Raw genomic sequence first — 17910 nt, forward strand, 5'->3', positions numbered from 1 at the left:
CCAGAAAATTTGGATGGCATCCAGGAAGAATTGAATTATTTAAGAGATTAAAAGGCAGCAGAACGTTCCATTAAGGAGGCAAAACTCATTGACGGAGGAGAAATATATATATATTGTGAAGAAGTATTATTAGATGATACACTATCTTATCCCTCCTAATAGATTGTTGAAGAGCAGAGCGTTCTCATTCTGTACTTGTATGTCTTAAAGTGTGTTATTGTTATATTTTAATTATTATATATTGTCCATTTAATATTCTTCCTTTATGGAATATATATATATATTTTTTATATATATATATATATATATATATGGAATCCGCTGGCGGTCTGTAAATAATAATTTACTTTCATTTTTTAGATGGCTGAGCCGTTTCGTTGATGACCTAAAGGATACGAGAAAATTATTCTTATATCGCCTTTTTAAATATGTATACAACGTTGCTAAGCGTACGACATATTGATCACGACTACTTCTCATGAATATAATAATACTGAGACAATGCTGAAGCACCCGATAGCGCAGGTGTTTATCGCAACTATGTGTCCACGAGAGGGTCCTCATCGTACGCGAACAAGATCCGTCGAGAGGCCAAGGGTCCATCGTCCCCTACGGACTGTATAGAGAGATACGGAATATCTTCCCACTTCTCAACAACCAGACAGATCCTCCGTTTCAGCTGCTGACGCACAGGGAGTGCCATCGTTTTATCATTTCTTTGGGCTTGTTGAGCATCTCATTCCAGTGTTCCAGCTCTCGGCCCCGGGTGTACATGAACGGTCCGACCACCACCCGACCCAGCGAGAGATTTCCTAAAGGAGTTAAAAAATAATAATAATTATATATATATTGTTTTCATAATAATAAAAATCAGCTTGAAAATAAAGACATGCCTTTAAGACATGGGGTGCTGGGATATGATGTCCTGGCGCTCAACCGTGGGCACCCGCAGCGCCAAAAGGTACAGCGAGTACATCTCTGGCTGTCCCTCCTTAGGGGGAAAAATATAGGACGTCATATATTTCAGCAGACCCAGGCTTGTTTGATGCCAGAATAGCACCTTTAGAAGACTCGGCCCAAAAAAACAGAAAAATCCAAGGTGCCCCAGGCAAGCACGTGTGTTGATGCAAGGGAAAGTGTAAGCCAGGGTGTTAATGAGTCAATGTGCGTCTGGGTGTGTGTATGGGCAGGCATTTGTAAGGATAGTGTGTATTTTTGCAAGTCTACCCATAACTGTTACTGTTTTGGGCCTAAATCAGTATAGAATATATAAAGGGTGTACGAAAACCGGACTCAGAGGAGACCTGAGATCAAAGAGGGTGCAGTCCTAGTGCTGGGGTAAATCGTGTGTCTGTGTGTAATCGGGGTCCTGGGGCAAGTCCTTATGTACACGATATAGTTAAAATTGGATGTCTAAAGCAGATAGCCTCAGTTGCATTCTTCAGAGGTTGTTATTTTTATAAATGTTTTCCATATATATATAAATATACAGCATTTTATAATTGCCCCCCTACTTTGGTTCCTGCCCCCCCATGTGCCCCCACTAAATATTATTGCAGGAGACGCACTGAGCCTAAGCTGTTAGAATGTCGGAGATGAGCCTATTGTTAGAGATGCCTAGAAGGGGGAGAGAAAGAGAGAGCGCGGGGCGGCGTGCGTATGTAAGTGTAGGTGTTAGAGTGAGTGTGCGGGGTGCTAGCGTATGTTGTTAGTGTGAGCCAATGGTAGAGCCGGTCTGTCCCTTGCACCCAGGCGCGACTGACTCTACGCTCACCCCTGAATATAATAACGGGGGAAAATAGAACATTTTCACCCCCAAGAAATATAAGGCATCCCCGTACGGCTCATCCATCCAGCAGCCCACAGCTTTCGAAACAAATAAACCCGTTGTCGTGGTAATTTAAATTGTGCCGTGCTCTGGCAGCCGGAACGCCAGCCAACAAACAAACTTGGCTGGCATCTAATTGAGTTCTGGCGGGTTTAATTCTCCGCTATGTTCTGTTTAATCGTCTTGAGCGATTCAAGCCGTTTTCTGTTCTTCGCTATGAATAGAATCAGTTAAGTTCATTAAGAACGCACATTTTTTTTTTCTTCTTTGTTTATTAAGACCAAATTTTCAGGTAGACAACCAGAAATGGAGGAAAAATATTGTGAAAGCGATCAGATATCTATATTTGCTTTAACGTCACGCTAGGTTGAAGAATCGGCTGGTAGGGGGGCTGGGAGTTCCCATAATTAAGTCTGTTTTATTTTCCGCTCACGTTAAAAGCAGCAGGAGAAATTAGGTTAAGGCTTGTGAGTAACGTAAGTGTTTTACCCTGCCTGAACTTTAATATCATTAAATAATATACTGCAATAGCTGGGTCTCCATTTAAATCATTTATTATATATATTTTTATTATTATTATTATTATTAATTTATTTATTTATTTATTTTTAAAATATTAAAATAAATATTTTTTAAAAAAATATTAAAATAAATACATTTAATTTTTTAAAAAAATATTAAAATAAATACATTATTTTTTATTTATTTTTTAATATTAAAATAATTAAATTATTTTTAAAAAAAAATTTAAATATTAAAATAATTATTTTAATTTCATTTTTCTCCCCACAGAAAAATTACACACACAAAAAAGAGCTCTCAAGTTTTTTTTGTTTTTTTTTTCTAGACCCTCCTGGCCAAAAAGGGCCAGCCAGGCCAGACTGGATACAAGTTATCGCATAAGTACGAGTACTTACCGTCTCCTCTGCTCTGAAGGACGGCCAAACTTAAGCTTGCGGTATCCAGCTCCTTCGGCTCCAGCTTGAAGCTGAAGGTTTCATTGTAAACGGGATTCGGGGTCCCTCGGACCACGGCTGTCTTTTTACATTTAATAAATTTGTTGTGGTTCATTAGCGACACCTTGATGAACGCGGAACCTACAGTGATAAAAAAAAAAAATACAATTATAATGTAATTTTACCTTTTTATCTCCCAATGCTTATTATGCATTAAAGGTACAGTTCCATCGACTCTGCTGAATTTAACAATTTGGTAGCGGAATGGATCATTTTAAATATTGAATATCCAAACCCCTTCCTGAATGAATTCTTTAACAGCGATATATCCGTCTATTGTTCTTACAACTCATAACTTAAGTAGGGGAATTAAACGTAAAGTATTATTATTATTATTAAAACATTGATGCCAACGTAATATGAAAGAAGAATGATTCCATCCTCTGGCCAATCGACTCTGCGTTATTTTAATATTATTATTTTTTTCCCTGTATTTAATTAAATCTCGCTAAAACCAGAGATTATATTAGAGAGGAACGAGGAAGTAATGCGTATCGCTCTGTATGACACAGTTAATAAGGGGATTATAACATCGTATCCGTTAAACGGATGAAGTGAAGTGCTACATATGTGGTTTTGTGGTCATGGTCCTCGAATGATGACATATGGCGGGCAGTGATGTCATCCAGGGATGACTTTCTTCTGATACCACTGCAGACTTCGCCTCGGCCCTGCGCAAGATAACTTCCAATCTAGAAGGGGATGGACCGGCCACACATCTTCAGCCAAAAAGGTCTAAGCATTTGTACCGATCATAGATTGTCTTTTTGCCCAAAGAACGGCCAAGGTCGGGGCCGCACCGGTGATGAAGATGCCGCCCTGGCACTTTAAGGCCAGCGGCCACCTGACGACGTCAATGCCTCGTCAAATATTGCCGGTCCGTTCCGTCCCGGACCAAGACGCCCCATTGAATATCCGTAAGTGGGGGTTGTACCACCCGAGCACATCACATTGGAGCTGATTTTTTGTGTTCCTTTGTATTTTTTTTGGACGGAGCTGCTCCCTCTTCCTAGTTCTACTGCTATTCACAACCAGAAAGGAGAGGCTCTGGTTTAGGTTGTCCTAGCTGCCTTCCTACACTAATTATCTAGCGCCTAGAAACCTAATATTTTGTATCATTTAAACAGCAGCTGGTGTTGTGATTAAATAGCAGAGACGTGTCGTCTGTCGCTTGTGTCGGAGATTATTCCATGTTCATTTCTAATTGTAAATTAGAATGTGGTGTCGTGTATACGCTGCTTAATAACAAGAAACATTCAGGTTTGTCATTCCCTGTGGGATTATACCCATTCAGGCTGGGCACTAGGGCACTCTCAGCTGGGCACTAGGGCACTCTCAGCCAGGCCTGGCCATCTGGCCCTAGCGCCTCTTCCCCACCCAGTCCGCTATCGGGGTGGCAGATCAGGTGCTGCTGGCTGGAGATGCTTGAGTAGTCACCTCAACACGAGGCCGCGTGTATCCAACTGGTGGCCACACCTACATGGTTTGAAGGCCACAGGCCCTAAAGTGCCAGGCCCACTTAGTTCTCTCCAGTCCGGTCCTGCACAATTACTTTGGTCATTACCTATGGTATATTTGGGGCAGGTAAAGCTGTCTTTGGGTCGTGCTGGTCTCGAGGCCGTTGGCCTACTCAACCCAAGTGATGGCCGAGCTGGACAATTTATCGTTTTATTTCCTTACATAAGTTGAGGCCTGACTTTGGCCAGAAATAGGATTTTGATGCATCGCAGGCTGGTTCTTCCACCTGAATGAACAGAAATAGATGGAAGCCAACAGATGCTCCTTTCTCTACTCAACCAAGAGGTACCTGCATATTAGACTTGGGCGCCGGCCAACTCTTTGTGTTCGTGTTCAGTTCGAGCGAATACTCGTGTACATTCTTCGTGTTTGTTTTTTTCTTCGTTTTTTGTAGAAGGGGTTAATACGGACTACGCAGCAGCTTTGGCGTCAGGATTTTAAATGTCCGTACGAGCAACTCTATTGGTCTCCTGTAACTCTGTTGGTCGCAGGGGCATGTACTTCATTGGTTGATGGCAGACGAGCCCCCCGTTGGCGACCAATAGAGTCGCTCGTACAGACTTTTAAAATCCTGGCCCAGCAACTTGGCCGGCAGAGACCACTGGTCTCCCCGCTCCAACAGTTAAAGGTCTGTACATGCGGCTTTATTGGCCGTTCGTACGGACTTTTGACTGTTGGAGCAGGGAGACCAGTGGTCTCTGCCGGCCAAGTTGCACCAAGTTAACCCCTGACGGCGAACCTACAGAATTCCGCTACCGTTATCTACTCAGCATCGAGGAGTTAACGGGAGCGGAAATCCGTAGGTTCGCCGTCAGGAGTTAAAAAGGCCGTGCGAGTGAGCCTATTGGTCGCCTGCAGGGTCCTCCTCTGGCATCCACCAATTGGCTGATGCCAGAGGAGGACCCTGCAGGTGACCAATAGAGTCGTTCGCACGGCCCCCTCTGACGGCGAACCTACGGATTTCCACTTCCGTTAACCCCTGCGATGCCGCGTAGATAACGGTAAGATAGATGGGGAAGGGAGATTAGTAGACGATTAGTTTGAATCATCAAACTGGTCGGGGCTGGCTATCCTTGTACTGGTGGGGACTGTAAAACATGTAGGCCTGGATTAGCCATACCTGTGGTAGTCAAAGCAACATTCCTTGTGTTGAGAAATTCCTAACCCTTCCTAAATCCTCCTACATACATTAAACATGGTAATCATTAATTGCACAATTCTCCCCCTATGTATTTACAAAGGAGACACCATATGATACGCATTAAAGGGCACACGATGGCTGGCGTCTCCCTTTAGGTTCTGCGGCGATAGACTTGTTCACTTTAATGATCTGTTTCGTGTAAATCGTTGGCCACGATGACCTTTCCATCGAAAACTCTGAAAGACTGAACAGCGGGTCCGCAGCATTAACCTCTACATGGCTATTATCCGGTCAATCATCCATTAGGACGCCATAATCTGATTAATAAAGAAAACGGTAATGAGTTCAGTGTCACAGGATGAGACCGTTGGCTGGAAACTCGGTGTTAATTGGTTTTCTGTGAACTTCAAACACGGTGAAATATGATGACATTTCCAAGGTGTCCGTCAAGCAGGGCTCGCGGTAATGAGTCAACGCCGATGAATCACTTTGGCTTCCAACCAACGACTCATAGCCTCGGTCCGACGGAAACCCAACTCTTAGAGATATAGGCATGCGATATGTTCTTACAGCTGACCCCAAGACCAATGGCCCTATTTCTTCATTGGTAGCCCAATGCAGTCTTACCGACTAATAACGCATAAAGAAGTACTTAGTAAGCACCTCGATACACGGTCGGTGGCAGAAAAGGGGCTCCCGTAGAAATAATAGGGAGCCATTCTTCATGGGTGACCTCATGGGTAGAACAATATTCTATTCTAGTCACCTTTTTCCAGGGGATAGCTTTTTATTGGACTAATGTTTAATTTCTTGGATATTTTGTGCATTTGGATTGATGCAGATTTAAATTTTAGTGTCTTTTGTTAAACTATTTAAATCTTACAAATGTCCAAAAACCAGGAGGGACCCCCAACGAAACAAACAAAAATGAAGGCGAAATCGTTCTTTCTTCGCTCTCATTCACTTGCCCTACCTTCTCCCCTAACTTCCCCGCTCCTACTCATCGGCTGCCCCTCAGTGATCTCCCTTTCTAACCAGCCCATTGAGCAGTGTCTGCCGCCCTAGGCCAGAATACACCACTGCCCGTAGGTATGAGCTTTCATGGAGAAATATGCTGTACCCAACAACGTCTGTAGAACACTGTGCTTATTCTATGACAGCACTTGTTGTACCGCTCCTTTATTACTGTATTTATAAGACGTTCCCCTAAAATTTGAGGCAAGAGGACCACTTGCTGGGCCATTTCATCTTCTGAAGAGGCAAAAGTGAAAGAGAAGAACATGGAATCAGGTAGGTCTCCTGACTTTATCTTAGCCATGGCTATTCCAGGTTCCCACAAGGTCCACATTATTATTATTAATATTATTTTTATTATACTTTTTAAGGAGATCAGAGACCATTCCTTAATTTGCTTCTGATGAAGCCACATGTGGTGATCAAGATGCCTTAGTTAAAAACAAACATCTGTATAAGTTTGGGAGTATACTCACAGATAGCCCCACGTTCCTCCTGAAACTGTAGACCCTTGGCCCGCAGGACCACTACCGTCAGACGCCCGAGGTAGTCGTTGTAGCTGAGAGAGAACTGGATATCTCCGTACTCCGAAGGCGGCTTGAGGCAGAGCAAAAAAAAACATTTTTAGAAATTCCTCTATTATAATGTTTATGAAATACCTCAATTTGCCAAGCTCAGGCCCAAACTGGTCAGTTGGCACACCGGGCAAATGTCTGCTGGGACGTGGGCAGATATCACCTTGTATACACCAGGTTGGGTGTTCCAATGTGGATATGCCCCACTGAATACTATGCAGCATGCGACCTTGTGTATCCTTAATGTCATCAGGCAGCCGTCAGGCTTAAAGCTCCGGGGCCGCCGGCCACCGCCAGTCTGGTCCTGGTCATGCTCATCCTTTTTCAGATCAACGTTTGTTATTTTGACATTAGTAAGGAAAATAGATATAGCTACATTGACGTTGAAGACAAAGTTTATGGATCGTCGGATGTCCCTTCCTCAAATAGAATCACATGGAATCCGAGGAGACTCCATGCTCCATGTAGATAATGTTATATCTCCACCACTGTCTCGAGCCGAAATGAGGTAGCATGCATGACGTCCCATCAAATGGCCAACGGTACACCTCTTTTCGATATTATATTATTGTCCTTTTACGCTAATTCTATTTTTAAGGAGTGTATGGGTAGATTTTCATTCTGAAGACTGGTTATTTCAGCCCAAGAGGCTTCATAGATAGCCGCAAGAGTAGTGGTAGCCTCTGAATACACCTAGGCTCCCTTCATTGATTAGGCCAACACCTACTGTATTTTTAATTATTCTAGCCTAGTGTGAGGGGGTCTATCGGGAATGGGCGCTATACTCTGTCTTCTTTCTTCTACCTGGTATCAGCTCTGCTATCCTGGTACTTCTGTAAAAAGTGCGGCGTACTCCAAGAAGCCACAATAATGCAGACAGATTCATGGAGAAAGAGGAACATTTCTGTACCTCTCTTTCTCTGGGAATCTGAGCCGCGCGGGGGCAGCCTCTTCCCATTCCTCTGATCGGGGCAAAGGGTTTACCTAGAGGCTCACTTCATTTTGCGGAAGTGCTCCTGGGCGCCTGGTTTACGGAGAAACAGGCGAAGAAAGAAGACACGGGGAGAGAGCGGACGAAGAAAGAAGACACGGGGAGAGCGGACGAAGAAAGAAGACACGGGGAGAGCGGACGAAGAAAGAAGACAGAAGAGCCAATAAGCAGAAGCACAGCTGTGGCAAAAGAGAGAAGACATTGAGAGAAAATCTGAATCAAATAATAAATAATAAAATAATAATCTAAATTCTTACCTCCTGATTCTCAACTTCCAAGTCCCTCCAAAATAAAAGTCTGCAGTCCTCCGTCACGTTCTCAGTCTTTAACGAGAACAGAACCTGCCCCAAAAAGTGGTGTTTCTTTATTTTATCGACGTGATAAACCGAAAATCTCAGGGTTCTTTGATGTAATGTTTTACCTGAAACCTGTATAAAATATATTAGACGGGGAAAAAAAAATATATTATTAACATAGTATATATACCGTGAGAGTTTACAAGATTAGTAAAATGTGGACAGGGGCATATCCGGCAGGTCCAGGGGGGGCTTCAGTCCATCTTGCTGCAAAATCCGCGTGGCACCCCCGGCCTCCCTGGGTAAAATGAGTTCCAGCTAGTCCATTTCCACTATGGGTCACTATAGCTGTTTGGTGGCTAGCCACACCCACACACATGCCTAGCCACGCCTCCAAAACGGAAGCGCTCCTGGTAGCTGACCCATGGTTATCTGCACTCCATTAGAAGAACTGGAAAACATGCGCAGCGCTCCAGCTACCCAGAGCTTTGTTTGGCACCCCCTGCCCCCGGAGTAATGTAATGTAAATGTTAAAAAGGTTAACTCCGATAACATTATGTACGCGTTACTATTTCTGGCTCGCAACAGGCCGGCCGTCTAATTTTAAAACATTTCCCTATCACTCGTTTTGTTAAATTTAACCCCTTTCTCGCTTCTCTGTATGAACAGAAACACGCGTTTAGGTGAAAGCGTTCACGAGCATCGATCTCCTTATATCACGATTAATAATAACTACACGGGAAGCATCGCCATCACGGGGCCATCACCAAGGAGGGGACAAATGATCTTTTTCCTCTGCGGAACCACGGACCCCCAATATGAGGCCTTATTGCCCCTCCCCAAGCAGTGGGGTGCCATGCAGTGCCTGTTTATACATCCAACATACTGCAGGGGGCAGCACTTTCAGCAGTATGTAAAATGGTTATGTGCCCTTAACAAAAATGGCATCCCCTCTTTGGCCTAGTCTGTCCTCCGAGTGAGGTTGTGTGGTGGATGGAGCTCACAGTAAGCCAATCAAAATTGTGGTTATATCCAGCCTTCTGTGCTGTCTGTGTTTGCTGCTTTGATAAACTGGAACTTTCTGTCCGTCCCTCTGCCCTCCCCCCAGTAACACTCACACACACACTAATGCACACTTACACTAAAACATACTCACTCCATCACACTTCAGTCACCCCTCCCACCATAGCTGACGGCGGGCACAGTGAGCCAATTAAAGCAGTGCTTACATACAAAACTGGAACTTTCTGACCGCCCCTCTGTCCTCCCCCCAGTAACACTCACACACACACACACACACACACACACACACACACTAATGCACACTTACACTAAAACATACTCACTCCATCACACTTCTCCACCCACATCTCCACCGCTCTTCCTACGAACTCGTCCTTTCATGTAACAATTCCTTGGAGCTGCTCACAGACTCTAAGAGCGGCTATAATATTTACTGGGTCACGTAATGTTGTGTTACGTGACCCCCCACTGCACTCCCGCCCCCGCCACTCGCTCCTGTTTTAAGAATTTGGGACCGGCCCTGTTTACATATAGCCTCACACTCTGCCAGGGAGCAATGTGTAAGGTAGGCCGATTCCATGCACAGATACCCCTCTGGCACGATAAGTTACTGATTGCTTTCGATTGGTTGAAGCAGCCTTTGTAAAAAAAAAAGGGGGGGGGAACCTTTTAAGGACAGGAAATTGATGAGAAATGGTAAATTACGTCACATTTCGAAACAGATCTCATCTTCCTTAAAGTTAAATCCAAATATAACATTTACGAAGAATTTCCGTCTCCGACAAAAATGAAACTTTCACGCACACTCTATGAAACACACCTGGAAGAATTCTCACACAGCGACAGATACATCACAGGCACACGTTTTTCCACGCCAGCAGGTAGATCAAATCCCCGATTCAGGTTAGACTGCAGAAATATGTCACCGAACCTGCCCAACACGTAACTTTCTGTCACGTTGGATCGCTCGACAGAGAGTGCGTCTGTACTCAGTAGAACTATTTGCTCCGTTGTGATCTTTTGATCCAAATATTCGACAGAAGAGAATTTAAAGATGCTGTTCCACCTACTCTGCCGAATTTAACCCCTTTTATAACTAAATGCGGTACCAGAAACTGCTGAACGTCTGTAGCCCTCCCCTTCCTAGCATAACCATACCTGGAAACTTTCAGGCTCGGGCTACACGCACCTCTCTTTCGGGATAGGAGGTCGGGCCGACGTTGGTGGGTGGCCCTGCTGACTTTGGCTGCTGGTCCCACTGCAGGGGAAGTGGGCGGGGGATGGGCCATGTTGCACCGCGGCTCCCGCAATCCAGAGTTTGTTGGTGAAGACACCAGAGATGCGCTGCTTCATCCAGAGTCTCTGGGAGGAAGCCTGGAGAGTTCCCGGGTATGTATATCACCAAATTCTGGCAGTTAATGACGGAAGACATAGTACTACGTCCTGATGCTACTGATGGCATGGATATGCTAGCCCCATGCAACATGAGCATTAAAATTTAATAATTAGGCCTCTTGTATCCAGCCATCAGTTCCACAGTGCCAAGGCCACCTCGTTATCCCCAATCCGGCCCTGGTTCCTTAGATTAAGTGACTGTCCTGGGCAATCTAGGAAATATGCATTCCTGGGAACGCTCCAAGTTTTTCCTCGCCTAGACTATTGAGTACAATTCTGGAGACCCCAGGTCACCATGGAGAAACTCTGGGAGCAGGCCCCACTCCCCAACTACTCCCCAGCCACGGCTTTTCTCCCAGGGGTTCATCCAGATCTCCCACTAACATCAGCGGGACCACCTGCTAGCATTTACAGGACCGCACACCAACGTCAACAGGACCGCTCACACACATGCCGAAAAAGGGAGCGCTCCGGGTAGCTGGAGCCTTGTTGTGGGTAAATGTGGTCACCCTAGTGGAAACTCTGCTCACAGACACAGACAAAGCTTCATTCAATGCCCATCCAGCTTCCCGAAAGTATATAATTGTAGTCCTGTCAATCACAGTGAAAGCGTGTGTGCGTGTATGGGTGTGACTATGCGACAGATGGTTTAGCACTGACAGACTTAAACTAGAACCCTTGGGGCATATACGTAAAAGTTACAAACAAACAAAAAAGCTCACCCCACAAGAACCATACTGTACATTCCCTGACATTCCCTGACTCACGGCTGTGACAGAGTGAGCACAGAAACAGAATTAGACCTCGCATACGAATCATTCGGCCCCCGTCTAGTCTACCTGTTCTCCCTGCTGTAAAGACGCAACCCTTAATCAGTCGTTGGTCTCGTCGTAGATTCAGGAGCCGTATGCCTGTCCCATGCGTGTTAACTCCCTTGCTGTATTAAACTCTACCACTTCTGCTGGGAGGCTGTTGCACTTATCTACCATCCTCTCAGTAAAGTAAGAGACAGCATGCCGGGACCACCTAGTCCTCCCAAGTCCGGCCCTGTTCGTATGAATGCTTCCCTTTCTGTACAAATATGTCTTCAAATTTGGTGGAGGGGGGGTTAACACAGTCTTTGTCATATATCTGGCAGCTATACAAATAAATGCGGTGTAATGTGACGCACGCAGTTACTTTCTGCCAGCTTAGGCAGATGTCGGTGTTCCCTCGGGAGCTGCTGCACAGTAAGGAGAAATTGTGAGCAAAGTCTAACTTTTCACCCAGGTTTGTTACTGGCGATGGAAGTCAAGGGCTAGTTTGGTCAACAAGCCAACCGCCAATTGGTGTTCAATGTTAATATTGTCTTTTTAATCAGAAGAATGTTCAAGAGTATGCCAGCTGCAGTTTAACATTGATAAATGTAACACAACGCACTTGGGGTCTTAATATAAAAAAGGCAGAATATAGTTTTGGGGGGGGGCACATTAGGAACAATAGTTTTTTTTAGTGAGACCGGGAGAGATGGACTTAGGAGTGATTATTTCTGATGACTTAAAGGTAAGCAGGCGATGCTATAGAGTGTCGGAAAGAGCAAGCAGGGTGCTGGGTTGTATGGCCGGTGGCATTGGTAGCAGGAAGAGGGAGGTTGATCTCACCGAGGGTATTGGGGGCAGTTCTGGAGACCCCCATCTCCAGAAAGATAATGACATCCTGGAGAGAGTTCAGAGGAAGGCTAAGGCTAAGGGGTTTTAATATGTCCGGCTTGAAGGAGAGAAGAGAGAGGCGATGGGAGAGAGACAATTACATTTTGAAAGGGGGCCAAATGGGTCTTATCCGCCATTAAAAACCATTAAACATTAAAGAGCCTACCTGGAACACAAAGTTTTCATCAAACTGGGGGTTCAGGGTTTTTCGCTTGGTTTTGGACTGCAGATAGCGCCTCTCGTCTGGCAGGAGATGTATCTTCACAAAAGGGTTACATGAATCCGAGGCGAAGTGGAGATTCCTCACTCTGATCAAGGACACCACGAGCCTCTCGGACTCGTGTTCGTATTCCACCGCGAACCAAATCCGCCCGATATTACCCTCTGGGAAATCGGTTTCTTCGTTGTCATCGGTATACTTGTACAGAGCGGGGTTGATGGAGCCCAGGACATACGCGCTCCCTGAAAAAGAATAATTTGAAACCAATTGGAATCAATGGTCTCTTATCTTATAAAAGGGTCAAAGGGTGTGTGTGGAAGGGATAGGCAAAAGGGACACTGGTGTCCATGACATAGCTGGTAGAAGACACTTGTCTCTGTCTACCCCGGTGTATAGTCTGTGCTGTAGATTGGGTTTTTAATTGTAGACTGATGAGATACAACTCACAAAGCGAATAAACAAAGTGTCGACCTTTACCCATTGAACAGAAGGATGACCGAGGAAGAAAATCTGGGGCGATGTAGGGTTCACTGTCTTCTTGAATCCGTTCTCCATTTTCCAAACCAACCCAGTCTCGTCCTTGAAACTTGGGGGGCAGAATGAACGGGACATTTTTTATCCTGAAAATATAGAAATCCTTATTTTAAGGTGAATCTGTCACTTTTCCCAAATTCTACATTTTTCAGTTCCACCCATGTGTAAACCATGGGAGCAGCCATTATAACCTCCTTTTCTAAGGATCTACATGATTATTTCTCCTGTTCTTTCTGCCCTACGTTAAGTTCCTGTTTGTCACTGATTGGTTAAGACAGGCACATGATGAGATAGTTGGATCTTTCAAAGGCTGATACCAACATCAACTTCTGTTGGATCAACTCTTCTGGATGGTTGTCCAGAAACCGGGTAAGTGGGCAGATGGGAGACATCCAAGGAGGCCACGCAAGAGCCACAATGGAGGACTGTGATGCAACAGCTGTCAGGGGAGATCAGAGAATCTCACCAACCAGCCCATAATCCCCCAAAAATCAGGACTGTAACATGAAAACCTGGACTGTTGGAAACTACGGGATCCTAAGCATGTTGCTCTTGGAGTGCGAGAGGTGAACACCAGTGCCTCGTTTTTACAAGGTTTTGGGCAACCCTCTTGGCACTCAGAGGGTTAGATATCCTCGTTCCCTGGCATTTGTAGTGCTGCAGCCCAGACGTGTTTACAGCAGCCGGGGTTAACTGGCTCATTACGCAAGCCATGTGGCTTGGATCTCATTGCGGTAAAATCTGGTTGTCTGATTTTTTTCACGATTATAGCAATGATTCAACTACGTTGAGGTCTCTTAAAGGAACGGTCACTCGGTGTGGTGTGGGCACAGGAATAAACGCAAAATGGAGCAAACACTCTGTGTCACTGACCCCGAAAAACATGTTTACTCCTTCTTGCTCTCTAGTCACACCTAGAACTCTGCGTTTGACCCAGAGTCCTGGTGAAGACCTGTCCTCCAAGTCTCCTGGTGAAGACCTGTTCCCCGGGTCTCCTGGTGAAGACCTGTCCTCCAAGTCTCCTGGTGAAGACCTGTTCTCCGGGTCTCCTGGTGAAGACCTGTCCTCCAAGTCTCCTGGTGAAGACCTGTCCTCCAAGTCTCCTGGTGAAGACCTGTCCTCCAAGTCTCCTGGTGAAGACCTGTCCTCCAAGTCTCCTGGTGAAGACCTGTCCTCCAAGTCTCCTGGTGAAGACCTGTCCTCCAAGTCTCCTGGTGAAGACCTGTTCTCCAGGTCTCCGGGGTTTCTCTTCACCCCCCCCATACATGTTCTTAGATGCTGTTCCAACTAGACAAGACATTTTGTTCCTTCCTACATATTCACAAAAAAAACCTTTTCAAAATGTATTTATCCGCCTTCTGACTTTTCCATCCCTTATTTCTTACCCCGGCTCCTTGGTATGGTCCACTGGATCCACAGCTATCGCACCTGTGTGTGTCGGACTCAATACATTGAAAAGTTCTTCATACGATGGCGAAAGGCAGAATTTTTTCCACAAAACGTAGATTCCGACGCCAACCAGAAGCAAAAATAGGACAAACCCAATCACACCTCCAGCCACTGCTGCCACCTGTTCTAATTACAGAAAAGGCCCGCGAGGGCAAACAGTTACGACGGCCTACGTCATGAGATAACGGGAAAAGATATATAATACATGTTAATATTTCTGTCCCGACATTTAATACAATAATAACTTATTTTATTTAAAATAAATAAACCTATTCGCTGCAGAAACATAGAATTTTCTTGCAGATCAGGCCCCTTTGGCCCACCTGGTCTGCCTGTTTCTTCTGACCTAACGACCCGCACCTAAGTCAGTCTATGGTCTTGTCTTAGATTCAGGATAGGGTTATGGGATGTAACTAGAAACCACAACATGTCCCCCAGTGCAAGCTTTGCCACCAAACAGCCTGTCTTTGCCATCTAAGCCCGCAAAAAGCCTGTCTGTGCCATCTTTGCCCCAAACAGCTTGACTCAGCAATTTGGTAAGTGGGAGGGTGCGAGAAGAGCTTTTTTAGGAGCAAGCTGCAGCGCCTAGTGAGGGATCGAATGTGAGGGATGAAGTAGAGGGCTGAGTCGAAGATGACCCCAAGACATCAGGCTAGGTTAGCAGGAGAGGAAGCTTAATAGAGATGGGGAATTAACAATACTAGGCCTTTCCCTCACTATGGCAATAGAAGGGTTAAATCAAATAATGGCCCTGATAATGACTTATTCCATGCTGCTGTTTTCTTAATATTCGTCAGTTCATCATAATTATCACCATCATTTATTTTTTATTAAGGGGTTTTTTTCAGTTTAATGATGGAACAATTAGCCATCTTCTTACATTAGAAGGCTAACCACCACCTGCTGGGACTCCATGATCATTAGCGCGTGTACCCACTGGGACATTACCATAATGTTTTCCAAAGCACACCGGTACAAATATTTTGCCTCTAGCACCCCCACCCCCCCCCCCTCATGACCGCCGTACAGGGCACGACTTGTTTAGATGGACACCAAGATGCCACGGGTAGGTACATCTCTCAGATATGGGACTTTCACCACCCTGGCACACAAAGTGCTTTGTTAAGAGCAAGCTGCAGCGTCCAGTGAGGGATGGAGGAGAGGGCCGAGTCGAAGATGACCCCAAGACATCAGACTAGGTTAGTAGGAAAAGATGGGGGGTTCAGGTACCGGGGTGGAGGTGGAAGGAGAGAAGACAATGAGCTCTGCTTCCAAAGACCCCATATTTTGGAGCAAGGATATTCATAAGGTCACCGGCCTTAAACCACCATGGCCACTTAGTCATCCCTGGTCCACCTTTGTCCCTAAGTAGTCCGACTCCCCTCGGCTAATGGAATTTTCTCTGGGCTGATTTATGACCCTCAGAAATGTTTTTCTGTAATAAAAGACCCGTCGGTCTTGCCAGGCAGAATGATAAGTATCGCTGTGCAACTAGGACCGGAATGTAAATCAATGGATTCTTCTCGTAAAAATTAGGAGAGGGAGGCAGGCAGTGGCCACAGCTGTAATCATGGGGTGAAATAAAGGTTATTTGGGGGGGGCATCTAATCCTTATTTTAGGTGACCTTTTTGCACCATCGGCTTCTTAAATTCTTCATCCATTAATTAAACCGTACTAGTAGAGGAAAGTAATCACCATTTAACGCATACTTCCTCATCACGCTTATATATTATTTAACCCCTTAATGGCAAAGCATTGTCAAAATGCATTGTTTTCAGTGGGTTTAGGGATCGCCCATTGTCCTTAAGGGGTTAAATAATAAACAATTCTTTTATATACCGTCTTTACATTTTGTGCTTTAACACTCCAAAACTTTTTGCAGCACAATCTTAAATTCAATCTTTCACGTAACTAAATTGCCCCACCGTTCGCTAATGATTTCATTGCGTCGCACAAAATTGGGCATCCAAACCACCGTAATTGCCCATTGACTTATAGATGCCCCCCGTGCGTCATGCGTTTGTTCATGTTTTTATTTTTTTTATAATGTTAATACCGAAGCAATATACAAAATATAACAATACACACTCCTGCTAGCGCACGTACACATTAATGCTAACACACATAATACATACACACTCATGCTAACACATACACATATTTACACATACACTCCAACATACCTACTCAATCACTCCCTTATCGCCTCTTACTTTCTCACTTCTTCCATGCTCTTACTCCATTATACTCGATCTTTTCTCTCCATCCCTCTCTTCCCTCACTTGTTTACCTTCTCGGGGGGGGGGGCGCTGATTGATCTATACATTATATAGGGCTGAGTTCCGTTCGTCTTGCAGAGAACACAGAATCCTAGTTGAAACTCTCCTGCAAACTTTGTTCTTTAGAGAATAACCCCCCCCTTTTGATCTGAAGCCGTGGTACTAGCGATTGCCCCCACTATGACAGCGCCCCCCTTGTAGGCCCCCTTATTATTGCCACAGGTAAAGGTGTGCATTCAATAAACAGGTTGGACTCACCAGACATGCCGCCCGCTCTTCTCCGTATGCCGGCGAACCGGTAAACGTTACAGGCTGCAGGTGAACGATTCCTTGAGTAAGCTTTTTCCCTCGGCTCCCGCTTCCTGATCTCAAGCCATGGGTATATTAACCCCTTGGAGCCAGGGATCTTTTTAAATCCAGCGCCTCGGACCCACAGCTGTCATAGTCACGTCCTTACAGAGCAGTCAATGTGCACAGAATGTGCTGATAAGTCGTCCTCCTCCTCTGCACACACACACGCACACACACGCACACACGCACACGCTTACACACACAACGATCTCTGTTCTTCTTGTATTAGGAGAGGTGGCTGACAGGGGTGTGGTGGTTTGACTGAATATTATAAGCATTTAAGTGACGTTCCCCTCCATCCCCGATCCTGTTGTGCCTGTAAAGGGTATAACAGCAGGGTATTTTTGCTTTCGGCTCGCATCAAGACGGCATGAATGCTGTTTTTAACCCTCATAGGAGGACAAAAATGGTCTCATTAAAGGGACAGCCAAGTCATCATATGCACTTTAATGAATAGGATAGCAGCGTTCCCCTTAAATTCACATTTTGTGCCCATTCCAAATGTATTTGCCCTGTTTCTTCACCCCCCCCGGCCCCCCTACTTCTTTGACTTGCATACAGCGTTAAGTTGGTATACTCACCACCAGATCC

General features: G+C 45.1%; 1 protein-coding gene across 1 annotated transcript; it reads right to left on the reverse strand.

Annotated features, from left to right (window-relative positions):
- Positions 1-646: 646 nt before the first annotated feature.
- SYT15 (synaptotagmin 15) lies at positions 647-17502 on the reverse strand. The gene is made up of 8 exons (XM_053451243.1): positions 17227-17502; positions 14625-14814; positions 13183-13325; positions 12652-12947; positions 8341-8511; positions 6994-7114; positions 2746-2925; positions 647-812 (listed from the first exon to the last, which is right to left on the reverse strand). Exons 1-8 carry the CDS (start codon positions 17231-17233, stop codon positions 676-678), a joined length of 1245 nt encoding a protein of 414 aa, XP_053307218.1. The 5' UTR covers positions 17234-17502; the 3' UTR covers positions 647-675.
- Between the last annotated feature and the right edge of the window lie 408 nt (positions 17503-17910).

This window comes from Spea bombifrons, chromosome 11 (genome assembly GCF_027358695.1).
Source record: "Spea bombifrons isolate aSpeBom1 chromosome 11, aSpeBom1.2.pri, whole genome shotgun sequence".
Classification (NCBI taxonomy): Eukaryota; Metazoa; Chordata; class Amphibia; order Anura; family Pelobatidae; genus Spea; species Spea bombifrons.

Excerpts from the sequence above, each read along its gene's own strand:
- SYT15 (XM_053451243.1), bottom strand. Across the intron at positions 12,948-13,182 it reads GTCATCCTTCTGTTCAATGG|GGAGCGCGTATGTCCTGGGC; the intron begins GTAAAGGTCGAC and ends ATTCTTTTTCAG. Across the intron at positions 8,512-12,651 it reads ATGAAAACTTTGTGTTCCAG|GTTTCAGGTAAAACATTACA; the intron begins GTAGGCTCTTTA and ends TATTTTATACAG.